Below are 18273 nucleotides of genomic sequence, written 5' to 3'. Positions count from 1 at the left end.
CCGCGTGTTTAACTGCCAGTCTCTCGCGCTGTGCTTGGGGTGTCTTCATAAATTTGCATCCGTTGCATCTTAAGGTCTGTAATTATGCGGCCTCACAGTTTGTTTGTTTTTTCCTGAAAGACTCTAAATTCTCCTGAAACAAATAAGTCACTGCTAGGTGCAACACTCTATCAAAAAATAGCCGCAAGTTATCCCCTTAAAGGGAATAAGGTGTCCGGAAACATTGGAGATCATTTAACCCGCATTTAATTTCGGTAGAGTATCGCAAGTTCAATAAATACCTCATTATGACCTTTCTTACAGCCAGCTATGGCATTATTAAAGTCGGCTGTCGTTTCAGGCTAAAGAAACAAAACCATTCGGGAAGAGCCAGTCGCTCTTTTTGTACCTTACCTCAGTTCTTGCCTTTCTTAGCTTAAATCCGAAGCTATGGCTGCGAAGACCGCTCCATACGTTGGCTACTCAATGCAAGCAAATATGACGACGAATGCTTGCATAAGTGTTGATTTCCTGTCTCAGATACCCATTCCTGGATTGCAGTTCAGTATGCTGGCTTATAGTACCGATGCATATAACTCATGCGCATTCGTGGTCCTTCAGGTGACTGCCGCCGACGAATGCAATCCACAAATAAGCTATGGTACAGTAACCGCTGTCCTGGTTGAAACCAACAACCACTTTCTCCTTCGTGAAAGCTGTTAAGATACGGCGGTGTCCGACGTTCTTCCTCACGCACTCAGTATGGAGCTCCTTACCAGAGCTGGTACAGTGCTGGTCTCGTATAGCATGCGTGGCCCACGATCCAGTCGGCGTCCCGGTAGAGCTAAACTGATGCTGGCAACAAAATACGAATGAGAGCCAGGTATTCTAGGCTGCTGGTTTCGTATAGCATGCATGAACCAGGGACGGGTCAGTGTCCCCGTGAGGAGTCAGAGCACAAGCGGCTTAGTTGGCCAGCTAGGGAAGATTGTGCACATGAAATGTCTAAAAAGAATAAACTTCTAAACCTGGGTGGTAAAAAGTAATCGCGCTCTTATTTACCGACCACAGGGCTTTGGACGCGACTGCAGATTAAGTAATGTGGGCATCCTTATGTCCGGCAAGAATGGCCACCACCCTGTCTTCTTCGAGATTTTTCAGCGCCTGCCAGCTGCCGAGACGCTATACCATTTAAGCGCGGTTCAGGTGTGGCGTTTTTCCTCACTTTATTTCTGTTGGCCGATGTGGCCGCGGAAGCATCGTGAAAGATCCGCTGCTTCAACGCCAGCGAGTGTTCGTGCGCTGCTATACGCCGCGGCCTCCCGAGCAACGCTTTGGACTACGAAAGCAGAGCAGCAGTGGTGGCTCGACCGGCGCTCCTCTTTGCCGTCAGGTTCTGATGTGCAATACAATACGACTGAAGATGAGGTTCTGTTGCGAAGTCTGTTTCACTGTGTCGGTCTTGCTATTACACGCACGCGCGGTACGTTAGTACTGTCTTCAGTACAAGCAATATCGTGGTTTGCTCTCCTTTATAATCGTTGTTCAAACTGCGCGGTGCGCTCACGGTATTAGACATATCTGGGCAGACACAGGCTGACGAACAATGCTTGGAGCAAGCAAGCATGTCATATGACACGAAGTATAGCCCTTTGTGTACAACTACTGCTCACGTCTAGCAATTCATTCTTCCCTTTCAGAAATTAGTAACGACGTAACGACTTCTTTAGATTCTTCCGTGCAGTCAGTTATGCTTGACCTTGAGCAAGAGTAGAGACAAGAATAGCCGGATTGAGAAGATCACGTATGAAAACACGACACATGTGCACAAACGAATCGCTTTAAGTTGCTTAAATCAGTACAAAATCCCACCATGCTCTATCGTGCAATAATGCTTACACGCTGATCTCTCAGCGGATGCAGCTGAAGGCAATGCATTCCGCACTCGTGAAGTGGAGGCCTGGCAAGACACTGACGATGGCTCGCTGAGCAGGAGAGTACAACTTGATCTGTCGCAGACGGGTGTCGAAGCCATCCATGTGGTTCTGGAAGACTGCAATCTGCACATGGAAGGCGCGGACAGGGTGGCCAGCCAAGTCTTGCATAGCAATGTGCACCCATCCCGTTGGCTCATTCAGGTGAACAGTTTTGACCACCCGCAGGTCGTGGAAAGTGCTTCCCACTTTCACGGCAATCCTGTAAACATAGGTCAGAACAAATGTTGACACTGTATAGCATGCGGGCAATTTCATTCAGCGGGCAACAGCAATCAGCAATGTGGGGCGCAAACTGAAATTGACCGGCGTTAGCTGATTAGGACCGCCTCTTTAGCCTGGAAGATGCGTTCGTGGTACGAATGTGGAGCATTCCGCGCAGTTGCGGATGAATGTCGAGAGGAGAGGGGTAGGAAAGGAGTGGCCTCACTGTGGAGATCACGCAGCGGCCACCTGATCCACACTGCACTCTTGGGCATAACAGCGGCGCTGGAGTGCGACAGGGTGAACACAAGAATGACATAGTAAGAAATGTGTGTGGAATTGCAGGTATTTTTACGGAAATTTTCTGTTGTCATATACAGAGTATCTCTTTTACGCCTTTAACAGAAACGCGTTAACGGCAAAAAAAAAGTAATTTTCTGTTTTTGGAGCCGCAACACCCCCATCTCACCGAACTTTGGTCACGTGAGCACCACCATTGCACAAAAAAGTGATCCGAAAAACCATTGCCACCTTTCTTCAGTCCCGTCACATATTTTGAGCGTCAAAAAGTTTCTAAGCGCAATATTAGCGCGCAGAATGAGAAGCAGTGGACATTCTGCAGTCCTATTTGCTACGGTCCTGCATTCATCCATTGGCGGCATTGACGTGATGAGCGGAAAGCTAGAATAATACGGACGTGCTGCGTCCGGGACATTCACCGTTCAGACCGTTCGCACACAAGGTAAGTGGCGCACATTTTGAAGCGAAAAGCTTCACTACGCTAGTTAACACAGCGCTTCGCGTGAGCCGGCGTATGTAAGAGCATGAGTGACGTCACTCACGGCGCAGGCTACTGCGCATGTGCGCCGCCGCTTCCCTCCTCGCCATCGTTTGACCTTTCGCTGCAGCCGTGCGCAGTGCGCATTTGGAAGGAGGGGTATATAAGGTGCGCTTGCCCATTAGAACAGGCGCACGCTGCCGTGCGCTAAGCGTCATCGTTTGACGCTCGCCGCAAGCGCGTGTTTATCGCTGAGGCCGGCTATATAACCGCTTGCCAGAGAATAGGCGTGCGCATTCAATGTGCTCAACAATGATGAATAAAGAAGTTTAATAATCCTGCATAACTTATGGTATATATTGTTACGAAGACGAAGCTGGCAGTGGCGCGGGACGGAGCGCCCGCGCTAGGCCAGCGGCCATTAAACCATCTCATAGCCATCGTTCACCACGCCTCATTCTTCGGCTGGCCGCCGCGTAACATTTGGTGTGAGGTGCTGGGGTCCCTTCATCGCCATCCTGGTCACGGAGCTTCGACGTCCTGGCCCTGCCGTGGACGTCGGCCGTGAGTACCTGGTCAGCGCCGCACGGCCGTGCCCCAGCCCGCCTGACCTGAACCGACCTCGCCGCTCACCCCAGCCCCGTCCCCCGCCCGGACCACACGACACGACGACCCAAGACCCGACGGACCCAAGACCCCACCGACCCAAGACCCCACCGACCCAAGACCCCACCGACCCAAGACCCCACCCACCCAAGATCCCACTGACCCAAGACCCATACATGAGGACACCGCCCTCCTGCCCCTGCCGTCCGGTGCGTCCACGGATCTCGGCCGTCAGCTCCTGGCACCCTCCGGCCCGGATGCTTCGTGGACCGGGACTCATCTGCCTCTCATTTCATCTTTCGCATCGTGGCGGCCAGCACTGCACCATCTTCTACATATTGTTCGATCCCTCACTCAAGACCATCGCCATTTCGCCGTCTGTTCGTCACCGATCGGGACGATCGCTCGGAGGCCCCGGGTAGTGTGACGAAGACGAAGCTGGCAGTGGTGCGGGACGGAGCGCCCACGCTAGGCCAGCGGCCATTAAACCATCTCATAGCCATCGTTCACCACGCCTCATTCTTCGGCTGGCCGCCGCGTAACATTATCATTGATAAGCAATTTTCATAACTACACAAGGCAGACGTATAGCATAACCATAAGCTAACCAAAGAATAACCTTAAGTTAAGCCGTAAGCATAACCATAGGCTAAATCATAAGCATAACCGGAAGTTAAAACATAAATTAAACCGTAAGCATATCCATAGGCGTAATCATAAAGCATAATCATAAGCTAAACCGTAAGCATATCCATAGGCTAAATCATAAAGCATAACCATAAACTAACCCCGCCGTGGTGGCTCAGTGGTCACGGCGCTCGGCTGCTGACCCGAAAGACGCGGATTCGACCCCGGCCGCAGCGGCTGAATTTCGATGGAGGCGAAATTCTAGAGGCCCGTGTTCTGTGCGATGTCAGTGCACGTTAAAGAACCCGAGGTGGTAGAAATTTCCGGAGCCCTCCACTACGGCGTCTCTCATAGCGTGAGTTGCTTTGGGACGCTAAACCCCAATAATCAATAACCAACCATAACCATAAGCTAAACTATAAGCATTACCGCAGCTTTTCGCTTCGAGATATCCAGGCTGAACCTTAGCTAAGCCCCTGCCAATTTTTTACCGGAATCAATGAAACGCTTTTTATTGTCTTTTGGAAGTGTTGTTGCGGGCTTGTACCGCTGTTGAAAAGGGCAGTGAAGATAAATCGCCGGGGCACCTGGAAAATCTTAAGTGGACGGGCAGCTTTAGTTACCACTACAGATCTCAAGACTAGCAGTCTCCATAACTTGTTTTGAGCGTCCTAATTCACTTGCAAAGAATCAAGAGCACGCCTGCGTATGAGTGGAGAGCGAATGCTATTATTTCGAAATAGCGTGCCCACCACAGCCGCTTTACCACCGATGCGTCACTGCTGCTTCACTATGTCTCACAAAAGGTGCACAGCGCGCGGAAGAAAGAGGAACACAAGCGAGAAACAGGGAAGAGTGTTATAGTTTGCGGGAAAGTGAAGTGGGCACAAATTTTGTTTTGTCTGCAGATATGCACACCTAAAAACCGAGTAAGCGCGGGAAATTTTAGGCCAGGGAAGTACGCGATTGGTTAGCGGAGGAGCACGTCAAAGAGCGCAGGCTTTTCAAATTCGTTTCTCGTCCAAGAAAGGATCAGAAGGGTACGTTGTATCTTTTTATTTTTATCGTCGTTTATTCACGCAGGTGCAAGTAATGCAGTAATTGCGTTTATTTTGTAAGGTTTAACATTGTGATTTTAGTTTTCAGCCGAAAGTTTCTACACGCGCGTTCCAAATGCCGAACTTGCACTGCCACGGGAAGTTTTCCAACGGCACTGATGTCATTCGAGTCGACATTCCAGATTTTTGAGCCCCTTCGACATGCGAGCTCACTCCGGATCCTCCAATGGCAATCGCCATCGCTTCGGCCAGCCCATGGAAGAGGTCAAGGCAGGAGTAACATTATGAAAGATGGCCAAATTACACAGATTAAAATACAAACAAATTTAAAAAAGGGGGGGGGGGGGTGGAATCCTAGGCTAGGAGGCGCAAGCCACCGCCCGATACGAAGAGTTACGCCACTACCATCCATCCATCCACCCCGCCCACAACCGTGCCGCGCGCGTCTGCTCGGGCTCTGTGGTTGTTGAATACGATATCTGCTGCATGCGTTTTTCTGGTGCTTCTTTAGCAAATAGTTCTTTTACTCGTTAAATGGGCGCCTCGAGATAACTGTACACCATTGAGCATGCACTACGCGAGCGCGAACTTTCCGCAGCAATGCGCCGATCACGGCGACTGCGCACCTTAGTACCTCGCACTATGCTACTTAAAACATCCATTTACAAACATTTTGCTCGCTGGCTTAGATAAAACGCAAGCTGCGCTCTACTTATGTTAAATAATCCCCTGTGACCTAGTAGTGTGACATTTGAGGGGGTTGGCAGGTGCAAGGTTATTCACTACCGGTCAGCCGGATTAACTGCAGTGCTAGAACAGTCCCTTGACACCACTTGATGGAGGACCTCTCTTTTGCTCTTCTTTATGCTTATGCTCTGCTATATGCTTATTTCTAACTGGTTTAAAGTTGCAGCTTTCACATGGTGCTACTTTAGTAGACAATTCTTATATGCATTTAACTCCCTCTTATGCCAGGAATCTGCCAGTGATGACGACATCGGGGACATGCCATGTTCTCCTTTCATCATTGCAAAAGGAGCCGCCGCGGTGGCTCAGTGGTTATGGCGTTCGGCTGCTCACCCAAAAGACGCGGGTTCGGTCCCGGCCGCGGCGGTTGAATTTCTTTGGAGGAGAAATTCTAGAGGCCCGTGTACTGTGCGATGTCAGTGCACGCTAAAGAACCCCAGGTGGTCGAAATTTCCGGAGCCCTCCACTACGGCGTCTCATAGCCTTAGTCGCTTTGGGACGTTAAACCGCATCAATAAATCAATCAATCAATCAATCATCATTGCAAAAGGTGTAATTCCCTGTGGTACCGCACTCGGGCGAGCATTCCTGATTTAAAACTTGTTTTGTGCAGGAGGCAGTTTCCTTACTGCAAAGAGCTTCCCCCTATGCCTTGACACCCTGGCAGTGATGCACGCAACCAATCCATGCGAAGCTTTCAAGCTCATGTTTTTCGTGCACTTTGCTTCCAATGTTGTGCACCGCAAGTAAACAAGCCTCTGCTTGGAGTTACACAGCGGTAAGTACTGACCTAACTTGTTAACTGAGTTATGATAACCTTCCTTGTTTTGGTTTTGGCACTTCTCACATATCCAGTGATGATCGAAGTTATAGGTATATACCACTTTATCATAGGACCCTTTTATGAAAATGCTGGCAAAGTGCAAAAGCAATCTTTAAAAAGTAAGAAAATGTTTGCTGAACCCAGACAACTAATCAGCTATGGTATTGAAATTTTGTTTCTGCTGCTGATTGGTTAATGCAGCTGGTAAAATAGCGCTCTAAAGAAATCTGTAGAAAGGAAAGACAGATAAAACTATTTTTCTGGAGTTGATCTGCAACCACTTCTTTACAGATTACGGCTGTACTACTTGCATTGCATGGTGCCCAGTCACTAATATAAAAGGGTTGGAGAGGGTGGTACTATATTGCTTCAGAGATTGTGTAGCAGTGTATGGCTGTTCTGGTGGAAGTTATACACATTGCTTGCTCATAGCGGTCATATATATTTGGCCACGGCATCACAGGACCTGGGGGCGAGGTTTTGCTGAAGAGTGCATCTGTGCATGCAATGTAACCCTTTAGTGGCCATGTAAGGATCCATTGTTTATATATAGATTTGAATGTGTCGCAATGCAGATTTGATGGATTTGACGTCATAGATGGTACTTCGCAGAAATTGTCAGCATTATTTCACTATTAGTATCTATGAGGACTTGTGTTCATGTAACTGTGCGATGAACGTTGTGATGGTTTGATTGCATTTCCACTACTACTGCTGGGGCTTCTTTGATCTTGAGCTCTGGTAGCTTACGTGGTTCCGGCTTTATTTGAAGGGTATACTATAGCTACGATTCGGACTATCTGGCTTATATATATATATATATATATATATATATATATATATATATATATATATATATATATATATATATATATATATATATGAGAGAACCCAACAGCCACAGAAACCAAGAGACACAGGGGATTTTTAATTAATTTATTTATTTTGTGGTGTTGATCAATGTAGAATATCACTGAATATGTCATCGCTTAAAGCTAATTGATTAGAAAAGCAGAAAAACAACCACCACATGCCGCCGGTGGGAGCTGAACCCACGACCTCCGAATTACGCGTCCTGTGCTCTACCTCCGAGCTCCGGCGACGGCTGTCAAATCTCTTGCTTTCGGGGGTATTTATATAGTGGATGTTCCCTCTGGATCTTGTAGAGGTAAATTGGGTTGTAGATGATTGTTGAAGGATGCTTGACGTCTTGCAGATTCGAATTGCTCACATTGCTAGAGGATACTTCTGGAGAGGTTAACTTTTAATAACAATTAATAACACAATATATATATATATATATATATATATATATATATATATATATATATATATATCTTGGGACCTCGATTACCGTAACAACCCCATATATATATATATATATATATATATATATATATATATGGGGTTGTTACGGTAATTTATTTATTTATTATACATACTGCAGCCCTATTGGGCTATTGCAGGGGTGGGTGTGAACAACAGTGTAGGAAAACATGGAGCACAGCAATGGCAAACATCCGAAACAGTACGTGTGAAAACAAGAAAAACGAAAAAAACTATTCAATAGCCGCTAAAAACAGCTCTAAAGGAAGAGAGCGAGTAGAACCGGGTAAACAATTCCAATATTCGATTGCACGCGGAAAAAAACTGTATTTAAAAGTGTCCGTGCGGGCAAAATAAGGCGTGATGTTTAGGCTGTGGTGACTTCTAGTTTTAGATGGTATAGCAGGGATTAGGTAATCATTTGCCTTAGGTAATCATTTGGTCCCAAGATCATTTTTTTGTTAATTAAATTTTTACACGCGATGGGCAAATATATCTACACAAAGAAATGAACCTTGGTTTTGCAAGTAACACTGTAGTTTTCTTGGGAAAAAATCGTATATCACAAGGGGTGGAGAATGTGATTCTTCCCATTTCGGAAAGTTGCAAGTTTGGGCCCCTCCTGCATGCACCATATTTTTTGTCACGCATGGGTATTTTCTAAGTTAATGTTAGCATCTTAACTGTACTCTTGCAAACATTAGATAACATTTTGTTTGTTGCCTTCTTCTTCAGGGGAAAAAAATCGTTAACTTTGCTCAAGATACTGTGCGCTGCAAAAAAGGCGCTTTTTAGCACAACCGTTACGCGAGAAGCGTTGAGATATCACCGCTGAATCTTTTTCTCAGTATTTCCCAGTTGCTTTTCCTTACTTCTGGTGAGTTTCGTAATTCTGGACCAGTAAGTGTTTTCTCTACAGTGCGCCAAAATTGACAAAATTTCAAAATAGCCAAAAAAGAAACAAGTTTTCTGTGGATTTGAAAAAAACTTTTGATTTTCTTAAAATTTCTCTGAATACATCTCAGTACTTCGTATGTATAACATACTAATATGATTTGTAGTATATTGTTTGAGCTTGAAAAATAAATACAAAATACAGTTCATGTTTTCAGTCTTTAGTAGTGCGTAGTATTTTTTTAAGAAGCTCAAGCATCAGAACGTCGATATAGTACTGGATCTAAGTGGCTAAATTTGAAACTATGCAGTTTCTGAGTTCATAGGTGTACTTTCCTATAATGAAAGATTTTAAAGGCCCTACTTGCTTTGCATATTCTTTTAACACAATGACTTATATGGCTCGAGGCATATTATTGCATGTGGTTTTTAGGAACAATTTGTTTCATGGTTTCATGGCTTTTAACATCCTAAAGCAACTGAGGCAATGGGAGATGTAGTGAAGGGCTTTGGAAATTTTGACCACGTGTAGTTCCTTAATGTGCACTGACATCGCACACTACACGGGCGCCTTGCATCGAAACACGGCCGCCGTGGCCGGGATCGAACCTGAGTCTTTCGGGTCAGCAGCCGAGTGCCGTAACCATTGGGCGACAACGGCGGGATTAATTTGTGTTTATTTGGATTTTACTTAAGAATTCAATGTGCCCGTCGCTACTCTAAAGAAGCCTTTATTGAGCTACCTCCGCTGTAGAAAAGAGCAGCGCTAAGCAGCTGCTTCGAAGCTACATAATGCCTTGCGAGATCCCAAATTTTATATTACCAGGCGTCCTTTCAAGAATGTTCCCGATTGCTGATAGTGCTGCCATGTATCCTCACTGTGCTAAATGTGCAGGTCATCATTCCTCAGGCAACGAGGCGTGCTATTCAAAAAGCGAAGCTGGTGTATGAAAAACGCGTATGGTCAACGGAGGAGAGATTCACAAGATGTAAACAAAAGCACGGTGACATCAACGTGGTTTTAAAATATTACATTATGGATACACTCCATCGCTCCAGACAAATTCTGAACATTAAATATGTCGTAAAAATGGAGAAGGAAGGTGAAAAGGAATCGGTACCTAAACACTTCATGATCCGGTCTATGCGAGAAGCTTACCGCCTTTACAAGTTAGCTCACCCTGCCTGCCACGTTCGCCTTATAAAATTTGATATCCTTGTGCCCTAAGTGGCTGAAACGCTAGCTGCAGTGGCATGTGCTGGGTTGTTGCGCTTATGTTGTAGCCCAAGCTGCTGCTCTTCCACGGCTTTGCACATAATCTTCTGTTTCTCAGCAATGCGCTGCACTGTGCCTCTGTTAAGTTCGTCACATTTGTGAGGTCAACTGAGATATCCCCCCAGTGAGGAAATGTTTCATCTAGCTGGATTAGCCTCTAGCTAGAAATATGCCTTTACTGTATCTGAACATGCATAAAATATTGTGCACCCTACCATACTTCATGGTAACATTTAGCAGTTCCCTTATGAAAGCGTTAAGTCAAACCATCATAACTTTTTTCCCTGAAGAAATTTGCACCTCGTATGAATTGTGCCAATAATACATGATTTCTGGTCCCTATTTTGTGGTGCTTAATCGGTGTAAGAATAGGATAAATGATGAAGATTTAAATATTTGTCCAATGTCTGGTTCTTTTCATTGTTCTATTTGGTGGAAACACAGTTATCTTGTAATCTAAGGCAGTTTTTAAAACTATGCGCTTTAAAACTAGAATTTCAAATATGAACACACTTATTGGAAACAACGTTTGCTCAGAGGAATAAAGGCTATTTTAACCACCAGTGTTAGAGAAATGGAACAGAAAAAGCAAAGATAGCTTCATAAGTCGCACTGAAGCTGGACTCTCTTCAAGAAGAAATCAGCTGCCTCAAATAAGGGCAAATTTGTTTTGATTGCAGCGTTTGAAGTTTGAGTATGTAGTTTTTTTGCTGTCAATAGATCATGTATACTGTCCATTATCATTGGCCGCCGTGTTTTCTGGCCTCTTCAGTGGTAACAGGATTTTGACTCAGATAGTGAGGGAATCCATAGAAAAATCAGGGAACTGGAAGAAAGTACCTTGCTTGACACTCTGGCTTAGTGGCGGATCATGCATGGTGTTTGTTCTTATCGTGTCAGTCAGCATGACTGGAATCATGGTGTGGGTACATTAGCCTTTGCAACCACAGTGCTTCACTTTTTCAGCCAAATTGTTGAGCACACTAAGTCAATGAGGCTTTCTTATTCACGTTAGCACCCGTTTTGTGAGTTCTGTCAAAAAACAATGTTCGTTAGCTCCAACATGTTTTGGAATTGCATGCATCTGCTAAGTCTTTTGTCTATACAACTCACTATGGGGTTATTAAATAGAGCAGTGAAATTTTTGTATGGTTTGCTTTCGCTACTGACTGTGAGAGAAGGCTGTGGCTAAAGGTACGTCGGATGGGCCCGGTGCATTCCCCCCCCCCCTTTCTCTCAGTACGTCGGACGGACCAGGAACATTTTTTTTTCAAATACACCGGGCAAATCTGACAGTGTTTTTCAAAGTCCGGCCATTTGATTCTTGCCCGATGGTCTGCTCGATTTACTCTCATCGTGCTCCTTTGAATTTGACCAGGATTAGTCCTACCTTTGGCACAAGAATGTCTACTCTCTGTCCGGAATGGGTCAACTGGTGTTCGGCACACGTACTCCGAGAGCGCCATGCAATGAACTGCTTGTTCAAATGACAAACATCCTGTTCTCCGGTTGCACCATTCGCTACACATCGTTTGGTGAGTGTGTGTGAACTGCAAAATTAGTTCCGGCTATTTCCATGCAACAAGGTGCACATGTGTGTTTTTCTGTCGTGCGCCGAACTCCGCTTCATGAACTTGAAGGCTTGTTTACTTGCGACAATCCGCTGCCCTTAGTCGAAGCTGAGTGTGCGTGCGGGATCGGTGCTCCAAATACATGTGTGGTGTGTGGCACTGGCTGAGAGGGACCCATTGGCTCACGCTAAGCTCGAATCACTCAATATGCGAAAACTTCTACCTGAAAGATCAAGCAGCGAGCTAGGCAATTTCCTCGTATTCCCCTCAGAAATGTCAATGTTGGCCCGGAAATGGTCTGCACAGTCTTTGTCAAAAGTTCAGAGCCCAGGGGGTTCTCTTCCAAGCTATATATTGGGACTCCAGGAGCATTCATGGAAGTCCTACCTATTACAGGAGGCAGTACCAGAAATCTTCTTATGTCCAGGAAATTTGGAGCGCGAGAGATCCATAAAAAACGACACAGTGTGGCTCAAAAGAAAACCCCTTGGACTGCAAACTTTAGACAAAGGCTATACATGCTTCCTGCTTTTGCGGTTGCTTCTCCAAAATAATTGTCTGTATTGTGGTGGAGTATGTCTTTGCATCACCTAGGTGACCGCTGTATATAAATTCGCCATAGTATTGCTTTTGCCATGGCTGTAAGGCATAATATAAATATTTTAAAGATGAATATTATATCTGGTGGTAAAAAAGAGCTAGGATTGTATTTTTTATGTAGTACGGATAGATGCATCTAGGGATATGCGTGCCGTGCACAGCATAGGCGCTCGATCTAGCAAGCATTCTGCTGTGCTTCAGTGCTGGTGATAACTTGCTTAAATTATGAGCAGAACGAGGCGACAGATTACAATACTGGAGCGAAAGCACCAAGATGCTGGTGTACGCCGCGTCGCTTGCTGCGAACTGGTGCGAGTGATGGTAGTGCTACATGCACACGCAACCGGGTGTGAAGACATATATGTGAGATTTTTTGGGAGAGCTGGGCTTGTCTTACTTCATCTGAAGGACAGGCGGCGATATAAGAATTGGAAAACTTCCCCTTGCAGCTCCTCGAAAGTCGTGATATGTGGCATGGAACTTGCAAATGCTTCGCAGAGAAGAGTGTTGCAAGTAGCAATAGTGCACTGGATGGCAGCATCCACTACCATGTTGGACGTCACTTTAGCCATGGGCCGGCAGCTACATCCGCCGTACGCTCAGTGAGAATGAACATTCTGTCGGGCGTATCTTTAGATACCTCAGCGAAAGAAAAGTGGAAATTAGAAAAGCGCAGAGTTTAGCTAGGCTTGTGTTGGATACATTGCGCTGTGGGAAGGACGAAAGAAGAAAAGATGGAAAACGTTCTTTTTGCACTATATGATATATGCACATACCTCCAGAGATGCAGGGAAGAGGGAAGTGTGCTAGGTATGCGTTGAATGTCTCATAAACAACGGCCGAGGGCAAATCTCTGAATGACATGGAACTTTTCATTTCCAGCACTTTGTAGCTTTCATGTCAATGTCCTTGCATGGAGTGAAGGACCCCATATTTAACTAAGTGCCCTGCCGCGGTGGCTCAGTGGTTACTGCACTCGGCTGCTGACCCGAAAACGCGGATTCGATCCCGGGCCGCAGCGGCTGAATTTCTTGAAGGCGAAATTCTAGAGGCCCGTATGCTGTGTGATGTCATTGCACGTTAAAGAACCCCACGTGGTCGAAATTTCCGGAGCCCTTCACTACGGCGTCTCTCATAGCCTCAGTCGCTTTGGGACGTTAAACCCCAATAAACCAAACCAAACCAAACCATATTTAACTAAGTAATGAGGGATGACAGTTACCAAACAACGCTTTGCCGGTAGCTTCCCAGTCTGTGTGCAGAGGTGTATACGGTAGCAGAACAATCCTTGAAAACACAGTGATTCACCAGTACCACCTTAAGACGTGGCCCAGCATCCGTACTTTGTTAATTTTCTCCTTTCAGTAAGTGTAACCAATGCAACATTGCAACATTGCCTGCTAATTCTGGCAGTATCGCGTTGCCTCAGGGACGTCCTTACCGCACCTTGTGTTAGCTTTGGCTAAGGTCCATACTTGCAAAGCCACACATCATTTCCTTTGGTTTAAATTACCTATTTTGCACTGCAATTTTTTTTCGGTATTATTCAGAGGGAAGACCCATTGTAAAACAAAATTATGCTTGACAGTACATTACCGCAAGCTGTAGCCTGAAGGGACACTGCAAACCAATAGCGGCAACCGGAAATCGCCACTACAATGCCACCGAAGGTCACGGACCACCAATTTTACAAGCAGATAGTACGGCCTAAAATATAGAAAAGCAAAGAGGCTTGCCACTAAAAGATGAGTTTAGTTACATGAACTGAAAATGCTGATACCTTCAGGGATTCTTCTAAAAGTGCATGCATGACCAAAACATAGATATTATACGTCTGATTAAAATTTCTTTAAGAAACCAACCACTGCTAGGGGCATAAGTAGAATGGGCATCGAAGCGACGCAAGTAGTGCAGTTACTCAAAGAGAAGTGCAGCAACAAGATCCTAGTAATGAAGGGACCGATAAAGTGCTTATTTGGTGAGAAACAGTCGCATAGAGTGAGCTCCGGAGTTGTCCAAGAGAGTCAGTTGTTGCTGTTGCAGTGCCCCAAAAGTACTTGCACTTGCGTTACGGAAAAAAAACATTAGATGGCGCAGCATGATGCACTTTTCACCCAGGTATCTTTTGCACCGTAGCACACATCCCTTTTCCAGTACTCATGAAATTCCTATCCAAGAAAGGAGGCATCAGAGGCACAGAAGCACTCACTTCAGTCATTTCATTTTCTGTGAAATGCTTGATCACATTCTTCACCATCACGTCAAAGATTTTATTCTAATTCGTTTTGCTGCAATAGTGATCTGCCACATCTGGCACGCACGTAAATCCTCTTTCATGACGCGGAAGCACCGCAGCAGCAATTTCTCGGTGCCTTCTTGGGCCCCTGCCGGTATGGCCCTTCATCGGCTCCGGCCTGCGGGAGCCTCGTCGCAGACTTGTCCTTGGATCTGTTTCCCAACAGTCCTGACGCGCTAGCCTTCAACTCCTCGTTACCAAGCTGCGTCTTCTGCTTGAATGAAGTGGTGGCGCTGAGATACTTCGCTGCAAACAAGGCATCCGGAGGAACATCGACAACGACGCGTGCGGCGCTGACGACGGCAACAAAACCGAGCATCTCGAGCACCGTTGTCAGTGGGCGTGGAAGCACAGCAGCAGCAATGGCCTCACGCTGGTGAGGCCATTGCTGTGGAGGTGTGCAGGTCAGTCAACTTATGAATGTTTTAAATTTGATGACCGGTGTTTAGTTTTGCTTCCACGCCCAGAAGCCGTGCTGCAACCCTTCAGTGTTCTTTTTTTATATGTGGTGATATAGAGAGTAACCCAGGTCCAGGGAATGCGTCGCTCCCTGAAATTTCGAAAATCCTGGATGACATACGTCAAAGGTCCATTCGCATGGAAGCAGCTCAGGCTACGATGTGTGACGACTTATCCGAGTTGAAGCGAGACCAACAGGCGGCAACACGCGATATTGCCGATATTAGAAAGCGTCTCGAAGCTGTAGAAAACGTAGCGACTGGCTTTGAAAACTTGCAACGGGATCTTTGCGATACACGTAAAGCACTTGAACTTGTGCAAAGAGAAAGACATGCTTTGCGTGCTCGTTTAGATGATAGCGAGGACCGCTCACGGAGTGACAACCTTATCTTTTACGGATTTGATGATAGCTCTACCGAGACTAACGAGCAATGTGAAGAAAAAGTTCTTAACTTTATCGCCGAAGCATTAGAACTCTCTTTAACGTCTGACTGCATTGCTCGTGTGCACAGAATCGGTAGATTCGACGAGAACAAGGCCAGGCCCGTGATAGTAAAACTCGCCGCGCATAAAACCAAGGTGCAAGTGCACTCAAAGCGATATCTGCTGAAGGAAAAGGAAGTATTTATGAGTGAAGATTTTTCTGCGGCGACACGTAAGGCGAGAAAGCGGCTAATTGACTATGCGAAAGAGTTTGGTTTAAAAATCAATTTAAGGCACAACAAACTAATTACCAATGGCAAATGCTATGCATGTAATGCGGAAATTGACCTAGTGTTTGAAATTGGACCTGCTGTAAACAACGAAACCATTGAGTCTCCGCGCTCCCTTCCCTCAGGTCGTGCTCTACCCGGTACTGGAACGTAGGGGCCCGCCAGGGGTGGTGGTACTGCCATTGAGAACATTGGTCGGAGTGTGGTTTTTACTAACACACGAAGTCTTTTGCACAAAAGAGATGACTTGAGTGCATTGATAAATGACTGCAGTGCTGATATTATTACCCTTAACAGAGACATGGCTGCCCGATAACGTGTGGAACACTGAACTACTACTTTGTGAAACGAATTACAGCTTATTTCGATGTGACACATATGAAAGGCAAGGTGGTGGTGTTTTACGTGCTGTCAATGACAGAATTGAATGCTTTCGTGTTGCCGTAGTGACTAGTTAAGAAATTGTGTGGTGCTGTATAACTTTCCGTTTTAAGAAAATTGTTATTGGTGTGTGCTATCGACCACCGTCCAGCCCCATAAGTTTCTCTGAAGATTTGCACGACTGTCTCAATACAATTTCTGTTCGCTTTCCGGGTGTGAGCATTTTTCTTTTAGGAGATTTCAACTTCTCAGACATTGAGTGGAATCATGATAGTCCAGTCTTTTCTGCGTGTTAAAATTCTAACCACTTCCTTCACAAACGTTCCGATTTCGGATTACCCCACTTATTGAGCTCCCCACATGTGTCACTCCCACTGCCTCCTCCCTTCTTGATCTCATCCTCACATCGTCTCCAGACTTCGTGTCTTTTATAATTTATTTGCCTGGGTTAAGCGATCACATGATAATCAACTTCAACCTCTCTCTATTCCAAACACGCTCATGTAAGCAGTTCAAATACATGAGAGATTACAGCAAGGCTGACTTCCAGGCTATTAATAACAATCTGTCTTTATTTTTAGATGAATTTTTGAGTGTTTATCTCGACCGTAGTGTTCATCGTAACTGGGAGATCTTCAAATCTAGAGTTTCTGACCTCGTAAATGAATACATACCCATCAAAAAGGCATATAGCAACAGTGCTGCCCCCTGGTACAACAGGTATCTTAATAAGCTTTCCAATTAGAAAAAAATACTTTTCAGGACAGCTCGCTTCACGCACTCTGCAGTCAGGTGGCCCGCGTATAAAGCCGCTGCAGTCGCTTATTCAAAGGCATTAAAGTCAACCAAATTTACCTTCTTTAGTCAGACTCTTCCAGCTATGCCAAGTAATGACCCGAAACAGCTTTGGAACACAGTGAAAGGAAAACAAAATACCACCATACAACTATTTACCCTGGAAGGGGTTCCTGTTCCTGACCAACTGTGCGCATCGCTTCTCAATAGCACTTTTATCAAAGCCTTCTCTAGCTCCACCGACACTTCCGTCTTACCTTCGCTCATAAAATATCACTTTTTACCAATGGATCCCATCGTCATCTCCTCAGAAGGAATTCGTGGCATTATTAACTAACTTAAAATGTCATCCTCTTGTGGTATCGATGGCCTCAGTACTAAATTCTTGAAAAGTATCGTAGAATATTCTTCCATTATACTACAGTGTATCTTTTCGCAGTCTTTAAACCATCACACCCTTCCTAACGACTGGCTCACTGGCAAAGTAATCCCAGTGCACCAATCAGGGGATACGCAAGATCCACATAATTACCGTCCCATCTCACTTACTTCCGTCCCATGTAAAGTTCTAGAGCACATCCTATTTAGTCATCTTGTTAATTTCCTAAAATCAAAGCAGTTTTTAACTCCGAAACAGCATGGTTTTCGCAAATTCTTCTCGTGTGAAACGCAGTTAATGATTTTCACTAACGACTTGCATGTTTGTTTAGACTCTGGACTCATTACTGATTGCTTATTCTTAGATTTTTCAAAAGCCTTCGATAAAGTCAGTCATTCGCTTTTACTTTTAAAGCTGAGCCCACTTAACATTGACCCTAATGTACTCAATTGGATTCGTGCCTTTCTTAGTAACCGTACTCAGTTAGTGTTCACCAATAACCACGACTCATCACCAGCGCCAGTACGTTCAGGTGTGCCCCAGGGGTCGATCCTTGGCCCGTTTTTATTTCTAATATACATAAATGACTTACCTTTAAAGATTTCATGTAACATGTGCTTGTTTGCTGATGACTGCGTAAGTTACAGAGTTATTAATAACACTGATGATATTGTTCAGCTACAGACAGACAAATAAAACTTATGACTGGTGCCAATCGTGGAAAATGGAATTAAACATAGCTAAATGCAAATGCACGCGTGTAACCC

The 18273-nt window shown here is 45.3% G+C and overlaps 1 protein-coding gene across 2 annotated transcripts in view; it reads right to left on the bottom strand.

Moving 5' to 3' along the window:
- Nucleotides 1-18273, bottom strand: part of LOC149355398 (anaphase-promoting complex subunit 10-like) — a 90456-nt gene that overhangs the window by 20888 nt on the left and 51295 nt on the right. Inside the window, exon 4 of one of the 2 annotated variants that reach the window (XM_089577635.1) lies at nt 1879-2175. In XM_089577635.1, coding sequence (XP_089433761.1) covers nt 1890-2175 — 286 coding nt within the window. In that variant the 3' untranslated portion in view covers nt 1879-1889. Of the gene's footprint in view, nt 1-1805; nt 2176-18273 lie in introns of those variants that run through there. The other variant, XM_089577634.1, reaches the window with a different exon arrangement.

The sequence above is a fragment of the Amblyomma mixtum genome, chromosome 3 (genome assembly GCF_055824585.1).
Source record: "Amblyomma mixtum isolate Tamu chromosome 3, ASM5582458v1, whole genome shotgun sequence".
Lineage (NCBI taxonomy): Eukaryota > Metazoa > Arthropoda > Arachnida > Ixodida > Ixodidae > Amblyomma > Amblyomma mixtum.
This window is presented reverse-complemented; position numbering and strand designations above follow the sequence as displayed.